The sequence below is a fragment of the Perognathus longimembris genome, chromosome 20 (assembly GCF_023159225.1).
Source record: "Perognathus longimembris pacificus isolate PPM17 chromosome 20, ASM2315922v1, whole genome shotgun sequence".
NCBI classification, from domain to species: Eukaryota; Metazoa; Chordata; class Mammalia; order Rodentia; family Heteromyidae; genus Perognathus; species Perognathus longimembris.
This window is the reverse complement of record NC_063180.1, coordinates 22,425,175-22,441,370: the sequence shown is the minus strand read 5'-3', so window position 1 is coordinate 22,441,370 and position 16,196 is coordinate 22,425,175. Positions and strand designations below refer to the sequence as shown.

General features: G+C 53.1%; 2 protein-coding genes across 3 annotated transcripts; one reads left to right on the top strand and one right to left on the bottom strand.

The window, feature by feature from the left end:
• The first annotated feature begins 247 nt into the window (after positions 1–247).
• On the top strand, positions 248–3,952 carry Cabp5 (calcium binding protein 5). The gene is made up of 6 exons (XM_048368946.1): positions 248–310; positions 1,619–1,649; positions 2,219–2,362; positions 2,769–2,878; positions 3,181–3,328; positions 3,813–3,952. The coding sequence occupies exons 1-6, from the start codon at positions 248–250 to the stop codon at positions 3,836–3,838; spliced, it is 522 nt and encodes a 173-aa protein (XP_048224903.1). The 3' UTR covers positions 3,839–3,952.
• Positions 3,953–5,392: 1,440 nt separating this feature from the next.
• Positions 5,393–10,878, bottom strand: Elspbp1 (epididymal sperm binding protein 1). Of its 2 annotated transcripts, none has more exons than XM_048329551.1 (6): positions 10,812–10,878; positions 9,012–9,149; positions 7,937–8,083; positions 7,375–7,481; positions 6,293–6,479; positions 5,393–5,693 (listed from the first exon to the last, which is right to left on the bottom strand). In XM_048329551.1, exons 1-6 carry the CDS (start codon positions 10,876–10,878, stop codon positions 5,617–5,619), a joined length of 723 nt encoding a protein of 240 aa, XP_048185508.1. In that variant the 3' UTR covers positions 5,393–5,616. The 2 variants fall into 2 exon arrangements, with proteins under 2 accessions (XP_048185508.1, XP_048185509.1); XM_048329552.1 differs by having other exon boundaries at positions 5,606–5,693; positions 7,375–7,533.
• Positions 10,879–16,196: the final 5,318 nt, after the last annotated feature.

Genomic DNA, 16,196 nt, shown 5'->3' with positions numbered 1-16,196 from the left:
TCAGTACAAGCTCCCCAATTCCATCCTGGGGATAAGAGAATCTCCCAGCCCCACGCTGGCTCCCCTGCCCCCCCCCATCCTCCTCCTAGCCAGATGGGGAGGCTGGGGCGCTCTGATCCCGCCCCAAGATTTCTCACCCAGCTGTCACAGCTCTGCCACACAGGGACCCGGACAGGGAGGCCAGGAGAGGCCAGCAGGAAGGAGGATCGCCCTGGACCGAAGCCTCTGCCGAGCCCAGCCATCCTCCATGCAGATCCCCATGGGCCCCGCCTGCATCTTCCTGAGGAAGGGCATCGCAGAGAAGCACCGGGTGAGGAGGGGGCCGGAGGGGGAGGGCGAGGGGGCCCTGGCGGTGTCACCAGGGAGACAGTCATCATGGCGGTGATGGCCCTGCCACCTGGCCCCGCCTGGTATTTTCTATTCCTTCCAAACAATTCCAGAACTTGGTGATTGCTTCACTTCCATTCTACGGTGGGGGAAATGGAGTCACGAGGTCTTTCCTTTACATGTATGCAATGTGGGAGTAGCAGGGTGAGGTGGGTCTGAGCCTCCAATGAGGCTTCGAGATCCCCAGGAAGGAGAGGAAAAGGAAGGAGGAGAGAAGGGATCCTGTGGGGGAGGGGCTGGGGGGAGATTGAAAGGGAAGAAAGCTGGGGCCAGGCTCTGAGCACAGAGGGAGTCAGGGATAGGAGGGCGGCGACAGGCCAAGCACAGCAGGTCCTGCCTGTCATTCCACCCACTCTGGAGGGAGGCAGAGATTGGGAGGATCGTGGTTTGAGGCCAGCCTAGGCAAAATGATAGCAAGGTTACCCATCCCCACCATCACCCATCACAAACAGTAAGGCGGGTGTGTGGGGAAGGCCTCACCAGGAAAAGAACCAAAGCAAAAAAAAAAAAAAAAGGTCTGGGAGCATGGCTCATGCTGTAAAATGCTTGTATAATAAGAGACTGTGAATTCTATCTGAGGTGGGGAAAGAAGGAAGGAAGGACGAGGAGGAGAGGAAGGGAGGGAGGGAAGAAGGAAGGAAGGTAGGGAGGGAGGAGGAAAAGAGGAAGGAAGGAAGGAAGGAAGGAAGGAAGGAAGGTTGGTTTGTGGAATATCTTGGGGGCCAGTAGGTCTGGGGGCTCTGCCGGCCCCTTGAGGTGCCAGGAGCCGGCAGAGCACTGATGACTGGAAGTTGCCAGAGGTTTCTGGGTGCCGTGCGCACTGGTCACACTCGAGGGCTGTGGCCTGGGGAGCAGACAGAGGCCAAGGAACCCAGGGGGGCACAGCGGGAAGAGCTCTGAGCCTGGCCTGCCATTTACGAGGGTTGTGGCAGGTCCCCCCAGCCCTCTGCCCTGCCCTTCTGTCAGCCTCCATCAGCCTGGGGAGGCCAGTGGCTGGAGGCCATCCAGGAGGGAGGACGGGACTCCGGGTTGCCTTTGATGGACTCAATGCAAAGAGAGTCGTTTGCCTGGGAAAGCAGAGGAGAGGATGGGGACTCAAAGATGGGGGTGAGGAAATGACAGGGAGGGGAGGAGGGGGGTGGGCAGGGGGAAGGAGGAAGAATGACAGAAACAGGAAAAGGGTGACTTGGGATTTCTGGTTCTCCATTTTCCTGCCCTGCATTCTTTCTAGGAGAGACCCCTGGGACAAGATGAGATCGAAGGTAAACCCTCCCTGCTCAGAGCCTCCCTGGTGCTGTCCACCGCTCAGTCTGCCCTTCATCGCAGTGTGTAAATTCCATCCTGGGAAACCTCCCATCCCTCTGTCTCTCTCCTCTCACCTACAGGTTTGTAGAACTTGTTCTACAAAGCCGATTCATGTGCCAGGTGCTGGTGCTCATACCTGTAATCCCAGCTTCTCAGGAAGCTGAGATCTGATGATCGCCGTTCAAAGCCAACCCCGGGCAGGAAACACTGTGAGACTCTTATCTCCAAGGAACCACCCAAAAACTGGAAATGGAGCTGTGTGGCTCAAAGTGGTAGAGCGCTAGCCTTGAGTGCAAGAGCTCAGGGCAGCACTCAAGTCCCGAGTTCAAGTCCCATAATAAAAACAAAACTGCTTTTATCTTCTTATTCTTCAGTAGTTACACAAAGAGGTAGCAAGTCAGTGTATCCATTTGTGAAGCACCATGAATCCAGAACCATGTCACCTTTTTCATCATTGAAAAATTAAAAGGAAACAAATCCCCTCTAATTGTCCCAAGTGACCGCCACCTTCTCTCCGAACCTGCAGAGCTTCGGGAAGCATTCCTTGAGTTTGACAAGGACCGGGACGGCTTCATCTCGTACAAGGACCTGGGGAATCTCATGCGGACGATGGGCTACATGCCCACCGAGATGGAGCTCACCGAGCTGGGCCAGCAAATCCGCATGAACCGTAAGACCTGGGGAAGAGGGGGTGCGGGCAGAGGTGGTCACAAAGGGTGGGCTTGGAGGCAGGCGCGGGTGCACACACCTGTAATCTCAGCTACTCAGGAGACTGAGATCTGACAACTGAGGTATGAGTCCGTGAGACTCCTCTCTCTAATGAAGCACCCCAAAACAAGCAGGGAAGGGAGCTGTGACTTACAATGGTGGAGTGCCAGCCTTGAGCATAAAAGCTCAGGGACAGCGCCCAGGCCCCGAGTTCAAGCCCCACGATTGGTTCCCCACCCCCCTCCAAACACAGAACAAGAAGGCAGTGGTAAGGAGATGGGAGCTATTGCTTACATTGCCCCGAAGGCCAGAGTGTGAGGGGAGACTGCAGAGTGGAGCTGCCCTCACCTGGCCTCTGCCGTCCCCAGTGGGTGGCCGCGTGGATTTTGAAGACTTTGTGGAATTGATGACCCCCAAGCTGCTGGCAGAGACAGCGGGCATGATCGGCGTCCAGGAGATGCGGGATGCCTTCAAGGAAGTGAGCGAGTGGGGGGTCTGACGGGTACACGCGTGTGTGTGTGTGTGTGTGTGTGTGTGCATGCATATCTCACATAGGCATATGCACGCACATGCAGGCATGGGTGTGTTGTGAGTGCATACCTGCGTGTATGCACATGTTGTTTGTGAGCGTGTGGGTGTGTCTGTGTGTGCATGTATGCACGTGTGTATGTCACCATACCCAGCCTCCCGTTGGCTTGTTTTGTGTGCTGGCCTCGGGGAGTTTGCACTCAGGGCAGCCTTTGCCGCCACTGCTAACTTAGCCCTTTGGCTTGTGTCCAGTTTGATGCCAACGGAGACGGGGAGATCACACTGGGGGAGCTGCAGCAGGCCATGCAGCGGCTCCTGGGGGAGAAGCTGACACCCCGAGAGATTGCCGAGGTGGTCCAGGAGGCCGACATCAATGGCGATGGCACCGTGGACTTTGAAGGTGATCCCAGGGTGAACTAACCTGGAATCCACTTTTAATCCCGCGTGAATTCACAAGTCACCGTGTGTGTGTGTGTGTGTGTGTGTGTGTGTACCTATGCACGCACCAGGCTTGAGGTTTGAACTCAGAGGCTGGGCGCTATCCCTGGGCTTTTCTGCACAAGGCTAGTGCACTATCACTTTAAGCCACAGCTCCACTTCTGGTTTTCTGGTAGGTAATTGGAGATAAGGGTGTCACAGACTTTTCTGCCCCGGGGGTGGCTTCAAACTGTGATCTGCAGATCTCAGTCTTCTGAGTAGCTAGGATTACAGGTGTGAACCACCAGCCCTTCCCTTGTTTCTCTCCAAGTGAGGGCTTGAAGTTGGAAGGCAGCTTTGAGAAGCATTTTATGCATCTGTCTTGGACGTTGTCATCCCTAAGAGCTCAGTGCTGGCCATGTTGGTTTTTGTGCATGGAAGCACCTCACCTGGGGTTTTCTTTGCAGAGTTTGTCAAGATGATGTCTCGCTGAGGAGCTCCCAGAAGCCCTCTCACCCAAGCAATGCAGAAAGGACACCAAAGGAAGACCCCTGAAAGATGGAGGAGGGGTGGGGGCCCTGGAAGTAGTGTGGACTGAGGTTAGACTATAAGCAGCCGCTTTGTGTGGTGGCCAGAGGGGGCATCTACAGGACTGGATGCAGGAGGAAGATATTGCGGGAGGAAGAGATTGTGTGTGGAATATACAGAGGGTCCTGGGGCCCAGTGCCATTTCAAAATTTGAAAAGCTTGATGGTGTCTTTTCCTTCGTAGTCCCAAATCCTAGACCTGGCCCAGCCCCAGCGCAGGGGAGGGTGGGGGAGGCCGTGAGGGGAACTTTGGGGCAATGTGGCTGGAAAAGAAATAGTCTCACACACACGCACACACACACACACACACACATACACACATACACATATTCCCCCCCATCCCCCACATTCAAAGTTCTACCACAGTCTGCTCTTCTCTTGCCAGCTTCAACCTTAGATCCCAGGTTCTTTGCCTCGGTAAAAGTGGGAGCCACATCAGCCATAGATCCAGCAATGGGGATCTTGAGAAACTGGGGTTTGGACAGGGCTCATGGAGAGTGTTTATCTGGGTGTGGTGGTATCTGCCTGTAGTCCTGGCTGGCTCAGGAGGCAGAGATAGGAGGATCATGAGCTGAAGGCCAGCCCTGACACAGGTAGTAAGACTAGCTAAAAAAGAAACAAACAAGTCCCAACAAAGTATAAACAAACAGGAAAAGGGCTGGAAGCGTGGCTGGAGTGCTTGAGCACTGGAGCATTTTCCTAGTTGTGTGTGAGGCCCGGGTTCAATACAGTGTCACAAAACAAAAACAAGTGAAAAGGTGTTCAAGGCCATCAGGCTGACTTCCAGGAATCAATCTATGTTTTTCCCTTTTGACCTCAACATGATCCTGGTGTGTGAGATATGGGGGGGGGGAGGGCTGGATTAAATCACAGACCTGGATTATAAAGGCTTAGAGCAAGCTGATCCCAGTGCCTTAATCCCCTACAAAATATCATGATCCAGACAGAGAGCGAGAGAGACAGACGGACAGAGACATACTGGCAGAGAGTGACAGACAGGGACAGAGACAGATGGACACATACGCAGAGGTCCAGAGAAAGATAGACAGAGACAGAGAGAAAGAGACCAAGAGTTAAAGAGACAGAGACAGAAAAAGACAGACCCCGAGAGAAACAGACAGAGACTGAGAGATGGAGACAGAGAGGAGGGAGGGAGGAGGCTCTCAGATCTCCTGGGGCCGGCGGAACTGGTGGGAGCCCCTCAGCCTGTCCTTCTGCCCGACCTTCTGTCTGTCCATCAGGCAGATTGCAGCCTCCACTTCTGTCCTTCTGGCATGGATGCTCATGTGTCCTCCTGGCCTCCAGCCTCCCTGGCTCCTGCCGGAGCTTCTCTTGCCCAGAAAATGCAGGGGCTGCCCCCATTCCCGCCCAGGGTCAGGCCAGGGAGAGGAGGCAGGAAGAAGGCTGGGGTCGCAGATGCCTCATTCCTTGCTCACTTGTTCATTGCTCATTTATTTATTTGTCAGTGATTGGATTAGGTGCTGCCCACACTCTCCCCTGGGTCTCGTCTTCAGGACTCTGAAGAGTCCACTTTGCCCCTAGGCTGGGTCTCCTTCAAGGAAGTGATGAGGTGGGCACGGACTGAGGGTGGGGGACAGAGACCGTTTTCTGGGTGTCTGTGCCCCGATTCCCTCTGCTCTTCTCAGAAGACCGCATGATGCCATAGGGTGATAATTTGGTGTTTCTAAAGGTGACCATCTAGGCCCAGAAGGCACAGGTGCCAGCCCCAGGGGACAGCCTTCTCCCAAGACTGGCTTCTCTCTGAAAGGACAATCAGGAGCCAGACTTCAGTGATAAATAAAAAGTGACCTTGAGCCTGGCCTTATGGCTCATGCCTGTAATCCCAGATACTCAGGAGGCTGAGATCTGAAGATCGCAGTTCAAAGCCAGCCCAGGAAGGAAAATCCAGGAGACTCTTATTTCCCATGAACCAACAAAAAGCCAGAAGTGGGGCCGAGGCTCAAGTGGTAGAGTGCCAACCTTGAGTTAAAAAAAAAAAAAAGTCAAGTCAGAGTGTGAGGCCCCGAGTTCAAGCCCTAGCCCCAAAACAAAAATACACAGCCTTTTTTTTTTTTTTTAAACTTTTCTCTTCCCCTTCTCTACTTTTGCCAGTGAAATCTCGATTTCCTATGTCCTTCCTCCCATCTTAGCCTCCCAAGTTTGGGATTGCAGGCATGGACCACCATACCTGTTTTAGCAATGATTCTCCCAGTCCCTCATCTACCTCATTCATAAGGCCTGCCCCGCCTGCCTCCTTCTAAGTTCCAATCTCTCCCCTGGCTGGACTCCATTTTGGAAAGTGGGGTCCACCTTGCTGAGGAGCTCAGGGAGCAGCACCCCCACACCCCCCAACACCTCACCTTCTAGGCTGCTTCCACCCCGCGGGGCATCAGCAGTACACCCACGTGTGGTCCTGGTCGTAGTTGTAGGATGTTGCGCACCACAAACGCTTCTGTTTTGACCCCTTCTTGGTGCAGTTAAAATAATTCTTGTTTTTATAGTTGAACGGGAAGTGGCAGGGGAAGCCAGGCGACACGGCAGTAATTCCTTAGGGGGAGGAAGGGGACAGGATGAAGGCCATTATTCCCCGGGGGTGGGGGTGGGGGTGGGGGGCTCTGCTTGAAGATTTTGTTTTCTTTTCTGAGATCATGTGAGATTCAAAACTGGGTGAAAAGCCAGGTAGGCGCTGGTGGCTCACGCCTGTAATCCCAGCTACTCAGGAGGTTGATTTTAGGATTGCAGGTTCAGAGCCAGCCCTGAGACAGGAAAAGTCCGTGAGGCTCTTTCCTCCCATAAAGCATCAAAAAGCCCAAAGTGGCGCTGTGGCTCAAGTGGTGGAGACCCTCACAGCTCAGCTTCCTGAGACACCAGCACTGGGCAATGCACTACAATGTTGCCAGTTCTGGGGCATAGACTCAGGGCCTGAGCACTGTCCTTGGCTTCTTTTTGCTCAAGGATACCACTCTGCCACTTGAGCCACAGCGTCACTTCTGGCCGTTTTCTATATATGTGGTGCTGGGGAATCGAACCCAGGGCTTCATGTACACGAGTCAAGCATTCTTGCCACTAGGCCATATCCCCAACCCCCCTGCACTACAATTTTTATAGCACCGGGCAATACACTACAATTTTTATAGAGCAAACTTTTCACCCAAAGCTCAAAGGCGGCTGTAGTAATGCCATGTCCCTTTTCTTTCTTGAGACCCAAGTCTAAGCTGGCTCCAAATTCACCATCCATCTGCCTGGGCCTGCCAAGTGCTGGGGTGACAGGCGTGTACCACACCACCCCTGTCTCAGTAATGTACTCTCCATGCCCCCCACCCCCCTTCTCCACCTCCAGCCCGGCTTGCCCAGGGCTCCCACTGCGTGGGACACACAGCGGGGGGCCTGGGGCGGGGTGGGGAGGAAGCAGCCACCCGGGCCCCCCCTCAGCCCCCGTTACTGGTGTCGGCACAGACGCTCCACTTCCCGTCCCGGTCCATGTTCTCGGTGGTGGGGCACCAGAGTTTGCTGTCCTCGTTCTCGATGCAGGCGGAGACAACGCTGTTTCTGTAGGTGGAGGGGAAGATGCACGGCTTGCTGAAGGAGTTGCCTCCATACTCTGCGAAGGACCGGGGGAAGGGGACGTCAGGAGGAGGGGACAGGCATGCTGCCATTCGTCGTGTGCGTGCGTGCGCGCGTGCGTGTGCGTGCGCGTGCGCGCGCGCAGGCCCAGGGCCTGGGCGCTGTCCCTGAGCTTCGTGTGCGCTCCGCCACTGGAGCCACGACGCCACTCCCGGCGCTTAGCGGGTTGGCGGGAGCTCGGGGTCTCTCGCACTTTCCTGCCCGGGCTGGCTTTGAACCGCGATCCTCAGGTCTTGGCCTCCTGAGTCGCTGGGGTGACAGGGCGAGCGGACGGCTGCTTGACCCTCACGGCGACTTTCTGACGTGGGGAGAGTGCTGTGCGGCGCTCCTCCCGGCTCGCCTGTGGCTCCGCGGTACCCACGCCGGCCCCCGGTGCTCACCGTTGGTCTCGCAGAACTTCCACTGGTGCTTCTGGTCGAAGTTGGAGGTGACGGAGCACCAGGCCTTCCGCATCAGGCTCCCTTCCAGCGTGCAGCTCTCATACGGCCTCCCGCGGAAGATGAACGGGAAGATGCAGCGCGGGTAATCTGTGCCGGGAGGTGCGGGACTCGGCCTCGGGACACCGGGCTCAGCGCCCGCCCCGCCCCGTGTCCCACTCCGCAGGCCTTGCCCACATCTAAGGCCCCCTCACCCCCCACCCACAGGATCCGCCCGTGTCCAGAGGGCCCACCCACATCCCCAGGCCCCGCCCCACGCCCACAGGCCACGCCCACAGGCCCCACCCACGCTCACAGGCTCTGCCCCACATTCACAGGCTCTGTCCCCCCCCAGAAGGCCTCGCCCCACATCTGCAGGCCCCACCCACACCCACCTCCTGTAGGCCCCAAGTTCTCCCCCAGGTCCTTACTCAGCGGGCAAGTGCACCGCACATAACATCTGTATTCATGCATGTGCACACACACGTGTGTGAGTGCATGTGTGTGGGTGTGTGCATGTCTGCGTACATGTGTGCATGCATGTGCATGTGCCTGTTGTGTGTGCGCGTGTGAGTGTGCATGTGTGTGCATGTCTGTATGTGCGTGTGCACATGTGTGTGCGTGCGTGCCTGTCCTAGGTCTTGAACTCAGGGCTTCACTTTCTCTTAGCTTTTTCACTCAAAGCTGGCGCCCTACCACTTGAGCCACAGCTCCACTTCCAGCTTTTTGCTGGCTAATTGGAGATAAGAGTCTCACAGACTTTCCTTCCTCCGATGGCTTCGGACCTCCATCCTCAGATCTCAGCTTCCTGAGTAGCTGGGATGACAGGCGGGAGCCCAGACCCCTCTTCTGCATCCACTCACAGTGCTCAGTGGAGCATGGTCCATGCGCACACTGTGTTCTCTTGTGTCTGGGAGCATGACTGTGCTGCTCACGCTGGGAAACACACCCTGCTTTCCAAGCAGGCCAAGGGGGACACAGTGGGGGGACAGAGCTGGCGCTTGGTAAGGTCCCTGTGTTCTGGTAGGTTCCCACTCACCTTCCACTGTGCAGTACTTCCACCTGCCATCATACACCGCCCTGGTTGAACACCAGGGGAAGAAGCTATTGATCTGGATGCAGGTAAAGAAGGTGGAGCCCTTGTAGATGAAGGGGAAGACACAGGCCTCCTGGCTCTCTGAAAGACATGAGGCGGTGGGGGCTGAGGGCCACAATCACCAGCAACTCACGAACCGCCCGCCTCTGGAGCCAATCCTCCAGCTCTCTGTGAATTCCCATTATACTTGAGATAAACGTCTCACTTTTTACCCAACCTAGCCCAGAGCATGACCCTCCAATTTATCTTTCTTCCCATAGCTGGGAGGACAGGCATACGTCGTCCCAGATCTTTCATAATCATATTCATAATAGGAATAGAAAGAGCTGGGGGGTTGGCTCAAGAGTCGAGGCTCAAGGCCCCAGGTTTAGATCGGTAAACATGAAAAGTGGAGATCCAGGGATCTAGCTTGCGCCTTCCACCAGGCGAGGTAGAAAGGACCTCACTGGCCCCCGACGTGCCCAGTGACCAGGTCCTGTGAGGCCTCAGTTTTCAGGACAGTGGGAAAGACACATCTTAGTTCACAGCCATGCAGCAAAGTGGAGCGTGTGAGTGCAGAAGAGGGAAGGCCGCACCCTGATGGGCTTCCCACGAAGCCTGGTGGGGAGCTTGCCAGGTTGAGGTGTGGGTCTTGATCACCTTGTGTGTCACTAAGTGACATCCTGTGCGCCCCTACCTGGGTTTCTTGGTGTGGAACGACGTCACATGATGCGGGAGCTTTGGGTGGCTTGCAATGCAAGACACGCACGCCAAGTAAGTGAGGGTGCTCCCCTTCCTCTTGGGGCACCTCTGACCCAGACCCTTGTGGACTTAAGTCCCCGATATGGTGGGACCTCTGCCAGTTCACCATAGACTCTGCTCTGGGTTGGATTCTCACCCTGTGTGACCTGAAATAGGCTGGGGGAGGGCCAGGGAATGGGCAAGCAGAGAGAGGACCGATTTCCCCCTTGCAGCCTCACCAACTGGCTGGGACAATTACAAATCCTTAAATAGTGGGGCGGCGGTGCTCACGCCTGCAATCCCTGCCACTCAGGAGGCTCCTGTGTGAGGACTGTAGTTGGAAGCCAGCCCAGGCAGGTAAGTCTGTAAAAGCTCTTGTCTCCAACCAACCACCAAAGCGCTGGAAGTGGAGCTGGGGCTCAAGTGATAGAACACACCATCCTTAAGCACAAAAGCTCAGGGACAGTGCCTAGGCCCTGAGTTCAAGCCCCAGGACTTGCATTAAAAAAAATAGGCTTAAATCACCCAGCATTTCCCACCTCTGGGTCTCAAACATGTGGCTGCTTTCATGCAGACTAAGGCACTTTCGATCTGAGGTGGGCTCTGACTTCATCACGGGGTTGGGGTTGCCCCCTGTTTTTGGCTCCTGGGGAGCCTGTGGGATTCTGGGGTGCAGGGGAAGGCTTTGAACCCACATGATGAAACATTATTAGCTGTCTGTGAGGTCCCCAGCGGAGGTTACAAACCCCCCACCATCCACTCCCTGCTTGCTGGGCCTTGCTCTCTTCACTTGTCTTTGACCTTAGTGCCTGTGCACCCTTGACCTTGGGCCTGCTGGTGTCCTACTCTCGTGTGGTAGAGTCTGCATCCACACTCCTCCTGCTTGCAGCATGGTTTGGCCCAGATCTCAGAGGATTCTGGATATAAACCCCAGGGAGGTCTCCACCTCTGTGCGGCCAGAAATCTTAACTTGGGGCTCAGTTCCCAGTTTCCACACCTCCTAGGGCTGTCCCCCCTACTCACCGCCACTGGCCTGGTAGGCGTGGAGGAGGAAGGCTGTCCACCCCAACATGTAGCTGCACCGCTGCATCCTCGCTGCCTCTGCCCGGTCCACTGAGGGAACATAGAGACTTTTCTTCATTGAGTTCCATTTCCTTGCCACTGCCTCCCAGGGTTCTATCCTTAGACAACTAAAAAGTAAGTGGTTTTGCAGGACACAAGCATTTTGTAATATCTGTGGATAGTATATATCATGTGATTATATCATTAGATAATACATGATATAGATATCATATATGTTATATAGGATGGGTGGATGGATAGAAGGTTAGATGGCTGAATAGATGGAAGTTTGGATGAATGGAGGATGGATGAGTAGATGGTAAATGGGTGACGGATGGATGGATAGATGGGTGGATGATGGATAGATGAGTGGATGGATAGAAGATTGGATGGCTGAATAGATAGAAAGTTGGATGGCTAGATGATGGATGAGTAAGTGGGTGGATGGATGATGAATGATGGATGGTTGGGTAGATGGATGGATGATGGATAGATGGGTGGATGGATGGATGATGGATGATGAATGATGGGTGGATAGATGGATGGTTGATTGATGGATGTATGTTGCATAAGTGGGTGGATGGATGGATGATAGATAGATGATGATGGGTGGATGGATGATGGATGAGTGGATGGATGGATGGGTAGATGGATGGATGGGTGGATGGATGGATGGGTAGATGGATGATGGGTGGGTAGATGGATGGATGATGGATGGGTGGGTGGATGGATGGGTGGATGGATGGATGATGAATGGGTGGGTGGATGGATGGGTGGATGGATGGGTGGATGATGGATGATGGGTGGATGGATGGATAGATGGATGATGAATGGGTGGATGGATGGACAGATGGATGGATGATGAATGGGTGGATGGATGATGGATGGGTGGATAGATGGATGATGGATGGGTGATGGGTGGATGGATGGGTAGATGGTTGGATGGATGGAAGATTGGTGGATACATCAATGGATAAATGGATGGATGGGGGGATGAATGATTGGCAGGTAGCTTTATGCAGGGTGGACTGAATAGTAAGAATGAAGAGCATCCTTGAACATGAAAGAGGCTGCCAAGAAGCTACCATGTTGAGAAAAGTTTAAAAGACAACAAAGAACAAACATTAAAGGAGAGAAGAGAATCCATACAGTTTCAAAACACATTTGCTTTTTTTTGCTAGCTAGTTCAGAGATAAGAGTTGAGTGGACTTTTTTTTTTTTTTTGCCAGTCCTGGGGCTTGGACTCAGGACCTGAACACTGTCCCTGGCTTCTTTTTGCTCAAGGCTAGCACGCTGCCACTTGAGCCACAGCACCCCTTCTGGCCTTTTCTATATATGTGGTGCTGGGGAATCGAACCCAGGGCTTCATGTATACAAGACAAGTGCTGTTGCCACTAGGCCATATTCCCAGCCCTTGAGTGGACTTTTTGTGCCCAGGCCGACCTTGAACCATGATTCTCCAGACTTCAATCCTCTGAGTAGCTAGGATTACAGATGCGAGTCACCGAGACTTGATTTGTCTGTCTTTTTGAGGTAGCATTTGTATGTGAGAGAATATGTGTGACATTTATCGTAAGATCTGGAGGTGGGTTTTAGCTTTTTCTCGTGTGATGTTTGGGGAAATCACATCTATGTCTGACTGTAGTGCTCACCAAAGCCACAGCTCCCCCATTTTTCATCAACCAACAGTGCCAGTAGTGTATGTGGGCGAGATGCCAACCCCAACCATCCCAAGGCTCAGGGCACAGGGTGCCCAGGCGCTTAGATGTCTCCATGCTCAAAATAACTTGGGCCTCGCCTACGTGTTCCAGATACGGTTGTTTGGCTGGCCTACTACTTGGCTGGAACCACCCCCAGATCTTTTATTAATATCCATGACTTGATCAAAATACTCACTAATGTTCTCCATGGTCCCTCAGTATCACCTTTTTCATGCTTGCATAAACTCCCTGTATGGTACAAAGGAGCAAGCAGTGAGGAGAATGGGAAGAGGGAGCGGGGAGCACCCCAGGGGGGGGAAAGAAGAGCAAGTGCAAAGGTCCTATGGCTACCCAAGCTTAACTCATGCACAAGTCGCTTCAAAGGCCCTGAGTACCCAGAGCTGAGCAAGGGAGAGCAAGAGACACAGGAAATGAGTGACAAATAATTTTTAAAGAGAGCTTTGAGAGGAAGCTCATGAGGTAGACGTGACTGGATGGTGATGCCGAGGGCTCTGAGTTAGTGATCGTCTTCGCTCCCCACTTTGGGAGCTTAAGGGTGCCTTGAGAACATAAGGGAGCTCCACAAAGCTAGCTCCATCTTTATGCCACACCTCCCTCTGGCCTCCTGATGGCTCATAGCTTCTCCAGGCCAGCTCCAATTATTTCGTGAACACATCTGGTTCCTGTCTACTCGATCCCTTTGCACATCTGCCCCTTCTGCCAGATTAGCCCAATGACACATTATATAATAAATACTGTTATATTATATACATCACACAATATCTGACACATACTATCCACCCACCCATCTTATCCATCTTCCATCCATCCATTCTCCTTCCATCATCTATCCATCCATCATTCCTCCATCCTTTATCATCTATAATTTCATCCACCTTCCATTATCCATCTTTCATCTATCCGTTCATCCAACCCTCCATCCAGTGCCATCCATCCTGCCATCACCAATTCAATAACTTTGAGAGCTCTACTGTCTACTGTCTGCCCAGGAACAGCCACGGGGAGACATGGCGTGACTACAGATGGAAAGTGCTAGCTGGGCTATAGCTGGCACTGATGCAGGAGGAAGCTTGGCCTCTGCTGCCCTTGGGTCTAAACTATTATCGCAGAATGGTGAGACAAAAACAGTACCCAGGCAACGAGAGTTCAAAGCCTGCCCAGTACCACATAGCGTGTGGAGGGTCTCGGAACCAAGCTCCAGGATTTCAGTGTCGCCATCTGCTGTGTGAGGATAACAATCCAGCCACAGATGGAGGCGAGGTCATGGGGGGTCCTGAGAGGTTCTCCACAACATAGGGGCCTTCTGCTGCTGCATGTGACGTACGCATGCTCACACACAAGATGACTGCATGTGACACACGCATGTGCGCATACACAAGAGGACTGCATCAGACACATGCATGTGCACACACACGCACCCCTCCTCTATTAGAATTGTTGGCTCCCTTTGAAGGGGACAAGGACAGAAGCTCAGGAAAGTCTCTTGGGAATCTCAGCTTTCCTCCTGCCCAAACCAGGAGCACTGAGCTTACCTCAGAACGATGGCAGGACGCATGGGACCCTGAAGATCGGACTCCAAGGCCAAGAAAGGTCAAGGGCAAATCAGTCCCTCAGCCCCCTTCCTTCTTGCTTTCCTCCCCAGCTGTGAGGCCCACACAGACTCCTCTCACCTTGGCATTGTCCTTATCATCTGCCATCACCACCTACTCCTTGAGCTTCTCAACAAGAAATGGGATCCGCCCTCCTAGTTCCCTTCCCCCTTTCTCATTTTCCTTGGCTTTTTGTTCTTTTTTAAACTCCCAGAGCCTGTGTGCCACTAGTGTCTCCAAGGTAGTCCAGACCACCAATTCTGAAAGTGAGGCACAGACACAGAATTTCAATCATCTCAGGAATATTTTGAATCCATAGTGTGTGTGTGTGTGTGTGTGTGTGTGCATGTGTGTGTTTAAAAAATGATAATAAGGGGCTGGGAATATGGCCTAGTGGTAGAGTGCTTGCCTCTTATACATGAAGCCCTGGGTTCGATTCCTTAGCACCAAATAAACAGAAAAGCCAGAAGTGGCATTGTGGCTCAAGAGGTAGAGTGCTAGCCTTGAGCAAAAAGAAGCCAGGGACAGTGCTCAGGCCCTGAGTCCAAGCCCCAGGACTGGAAAAAAAAAAAAAAGAAAAAAAAAGGTAATAAGGCCAGATGCCAGTACTCACGCCTGTAATCCCAGGTCCTCAGGAGGCTGAGATCTGCAGATTGAGGTTCGAAGCCAGTCCTGGGCAGGAAAGTTTATGAAACTGATGAAGTACCAAACCGTCATAAGGATAGCTGTGGCTCAAGTGGTAGAGCACCAACCTTGAACAAAAAAAGCTCATGGATAGTACCTAAATTCAAACCCCAGGACTGGTACACACACACACACACACACACACACACACACACACACACACACACAGAATAAGCCTGTGAATTATGGATTCCACAGGTCCAAAAAAAGAAATATACTCATTATCTGACTTATGGAATGGCCACCCTCTGCTCAACACCTTAATAATAGCAATAATCAACCTTACAACTTGGGGGGGGGGCAGGGAGGCGTGAGTGGGAGAAAATGAAGGATGGGGTCACATTGTCTAAAAACAAATGTAATCATGATCTTACTTATGTAACTGTAACCCCCCCCCCACTCATCACCTTTCTAATAAAGACAAAAATTTTTTTAAATAGCAATAAAATTATATTAAAAATCAAGTACACTGGCTTCTTTATGGACCTATTATGAAACATATATAGATATATTTCAGGATAAATAACTATATATAAACATAGATATAGATGTAGATACATATCTTGAGTGCTGTCCCTGTCCTACCAGAGAGCCTGGAACCCCAGACCCTATTCCTCATAACTCCCCCTCCCAGATTTCTATACCTTTAGAAGAAGAAGCCTTCTTGGCCCTAGCTTGCGTGCTCTCTCTCTCTCTCACTCTCCTCTCCCTCTCTCTTTCTCTTTGTCTCTCTGTCTCTGTCTCTTTGTCTCTCTGTCTCTCTGTCTGTCTCTCTCTCTCTCTCCACGGATCTTCTTTGAAGTTGTGCTCACAAGATGTGCAGATTGACTGGGAATAGGCCAGCCTGGCTGTGAACAAGATTCACTGCCCCACACCCCCCCCCCCCCCCGCCCCCTGTGCAGGGTCAATCATGCCTCAGGGGCCCACCGGCCACCAGGGCCCCAAGTGAGCCCCAGCCCCCTGCCGGGACGGGACGCCAGAAACCAGTCACACCAGTCATGGTGGGTGGATGCTCCGCTGGGGGGGTGGTGGGGAAAGCGCCCTGGAGGCCCTGGCTACCGCCTGGCCCCTGTTCTGGCTGAGTAATGACAGCAGGAATTCTTCACTTCAAAGGATCCCTGAAGGAACTGCATGTCCAGGCATCCCATTTGTCCCCAGTTCTCAAGTGAGGCTCTGCCCTCCTGGGGATTCTGGATGCCTTTGTGAGCCCCAGCTTGACTTCATGTCTCTTGAGGATGGGGTGGGGTGGGGGAGGGAGGGAGGGAGAGAGGGGGGGAGAAATAGAAAGAGAGAGAGGGGGGATGGGAAGTATTGGGAGAAGGAAAAGCAGAATTAAAGCAGTATTAAGGAAA

Excerpts from the sequence above, each read along its gene's own strand:
- Cabp5 (XM_048368946.1), top strand. The coding sequence starts at position 248 with ATGCAGATCCCCATGGGCCCCGCCTGCATCTTCCTGAGGAAGGGCATC. Across the intron at positions 1,650-2,218 it reads GGGACAAGATGAGATCGAAG|AGCTTCGGGAAGCATTCCTT; the intron begins GTAAACCCTCCC and ends CCGAACCTGCAG. Across the intron at positions 2,363-2,768 it reads CCAGCAAATCCGCATGAACC|TGGGTGGCCGCGTGGATTTT; the intron begins GTAAGACCTGGG and ends TGCCGTCCCCAG.
- Elspbp1 (XM_048329551.1), bottom strand. The coding sequence starts at position 10,878 with ATGCAGCGGTGCAGCTACATGTTGGGGTGGACAGCCTTCCTCCTCCAC. Across the intron at positions 6,480-7,374 it reads GAGCGTCTGTGCCGACACCA|GAATTACTGCCGTGTCGCCT; the intron begins GTAACGGGGGCT and ends CCTCCCCCTAAG. Across the intron at positions 5,694-6,292 it reads GGGTGGAAGCAGCCTAGAAG|AGAGAAGCCAGTCTTGGGAG; the intron begins GTGAGGTGTTGG and ends TTGTCCTTTCAG.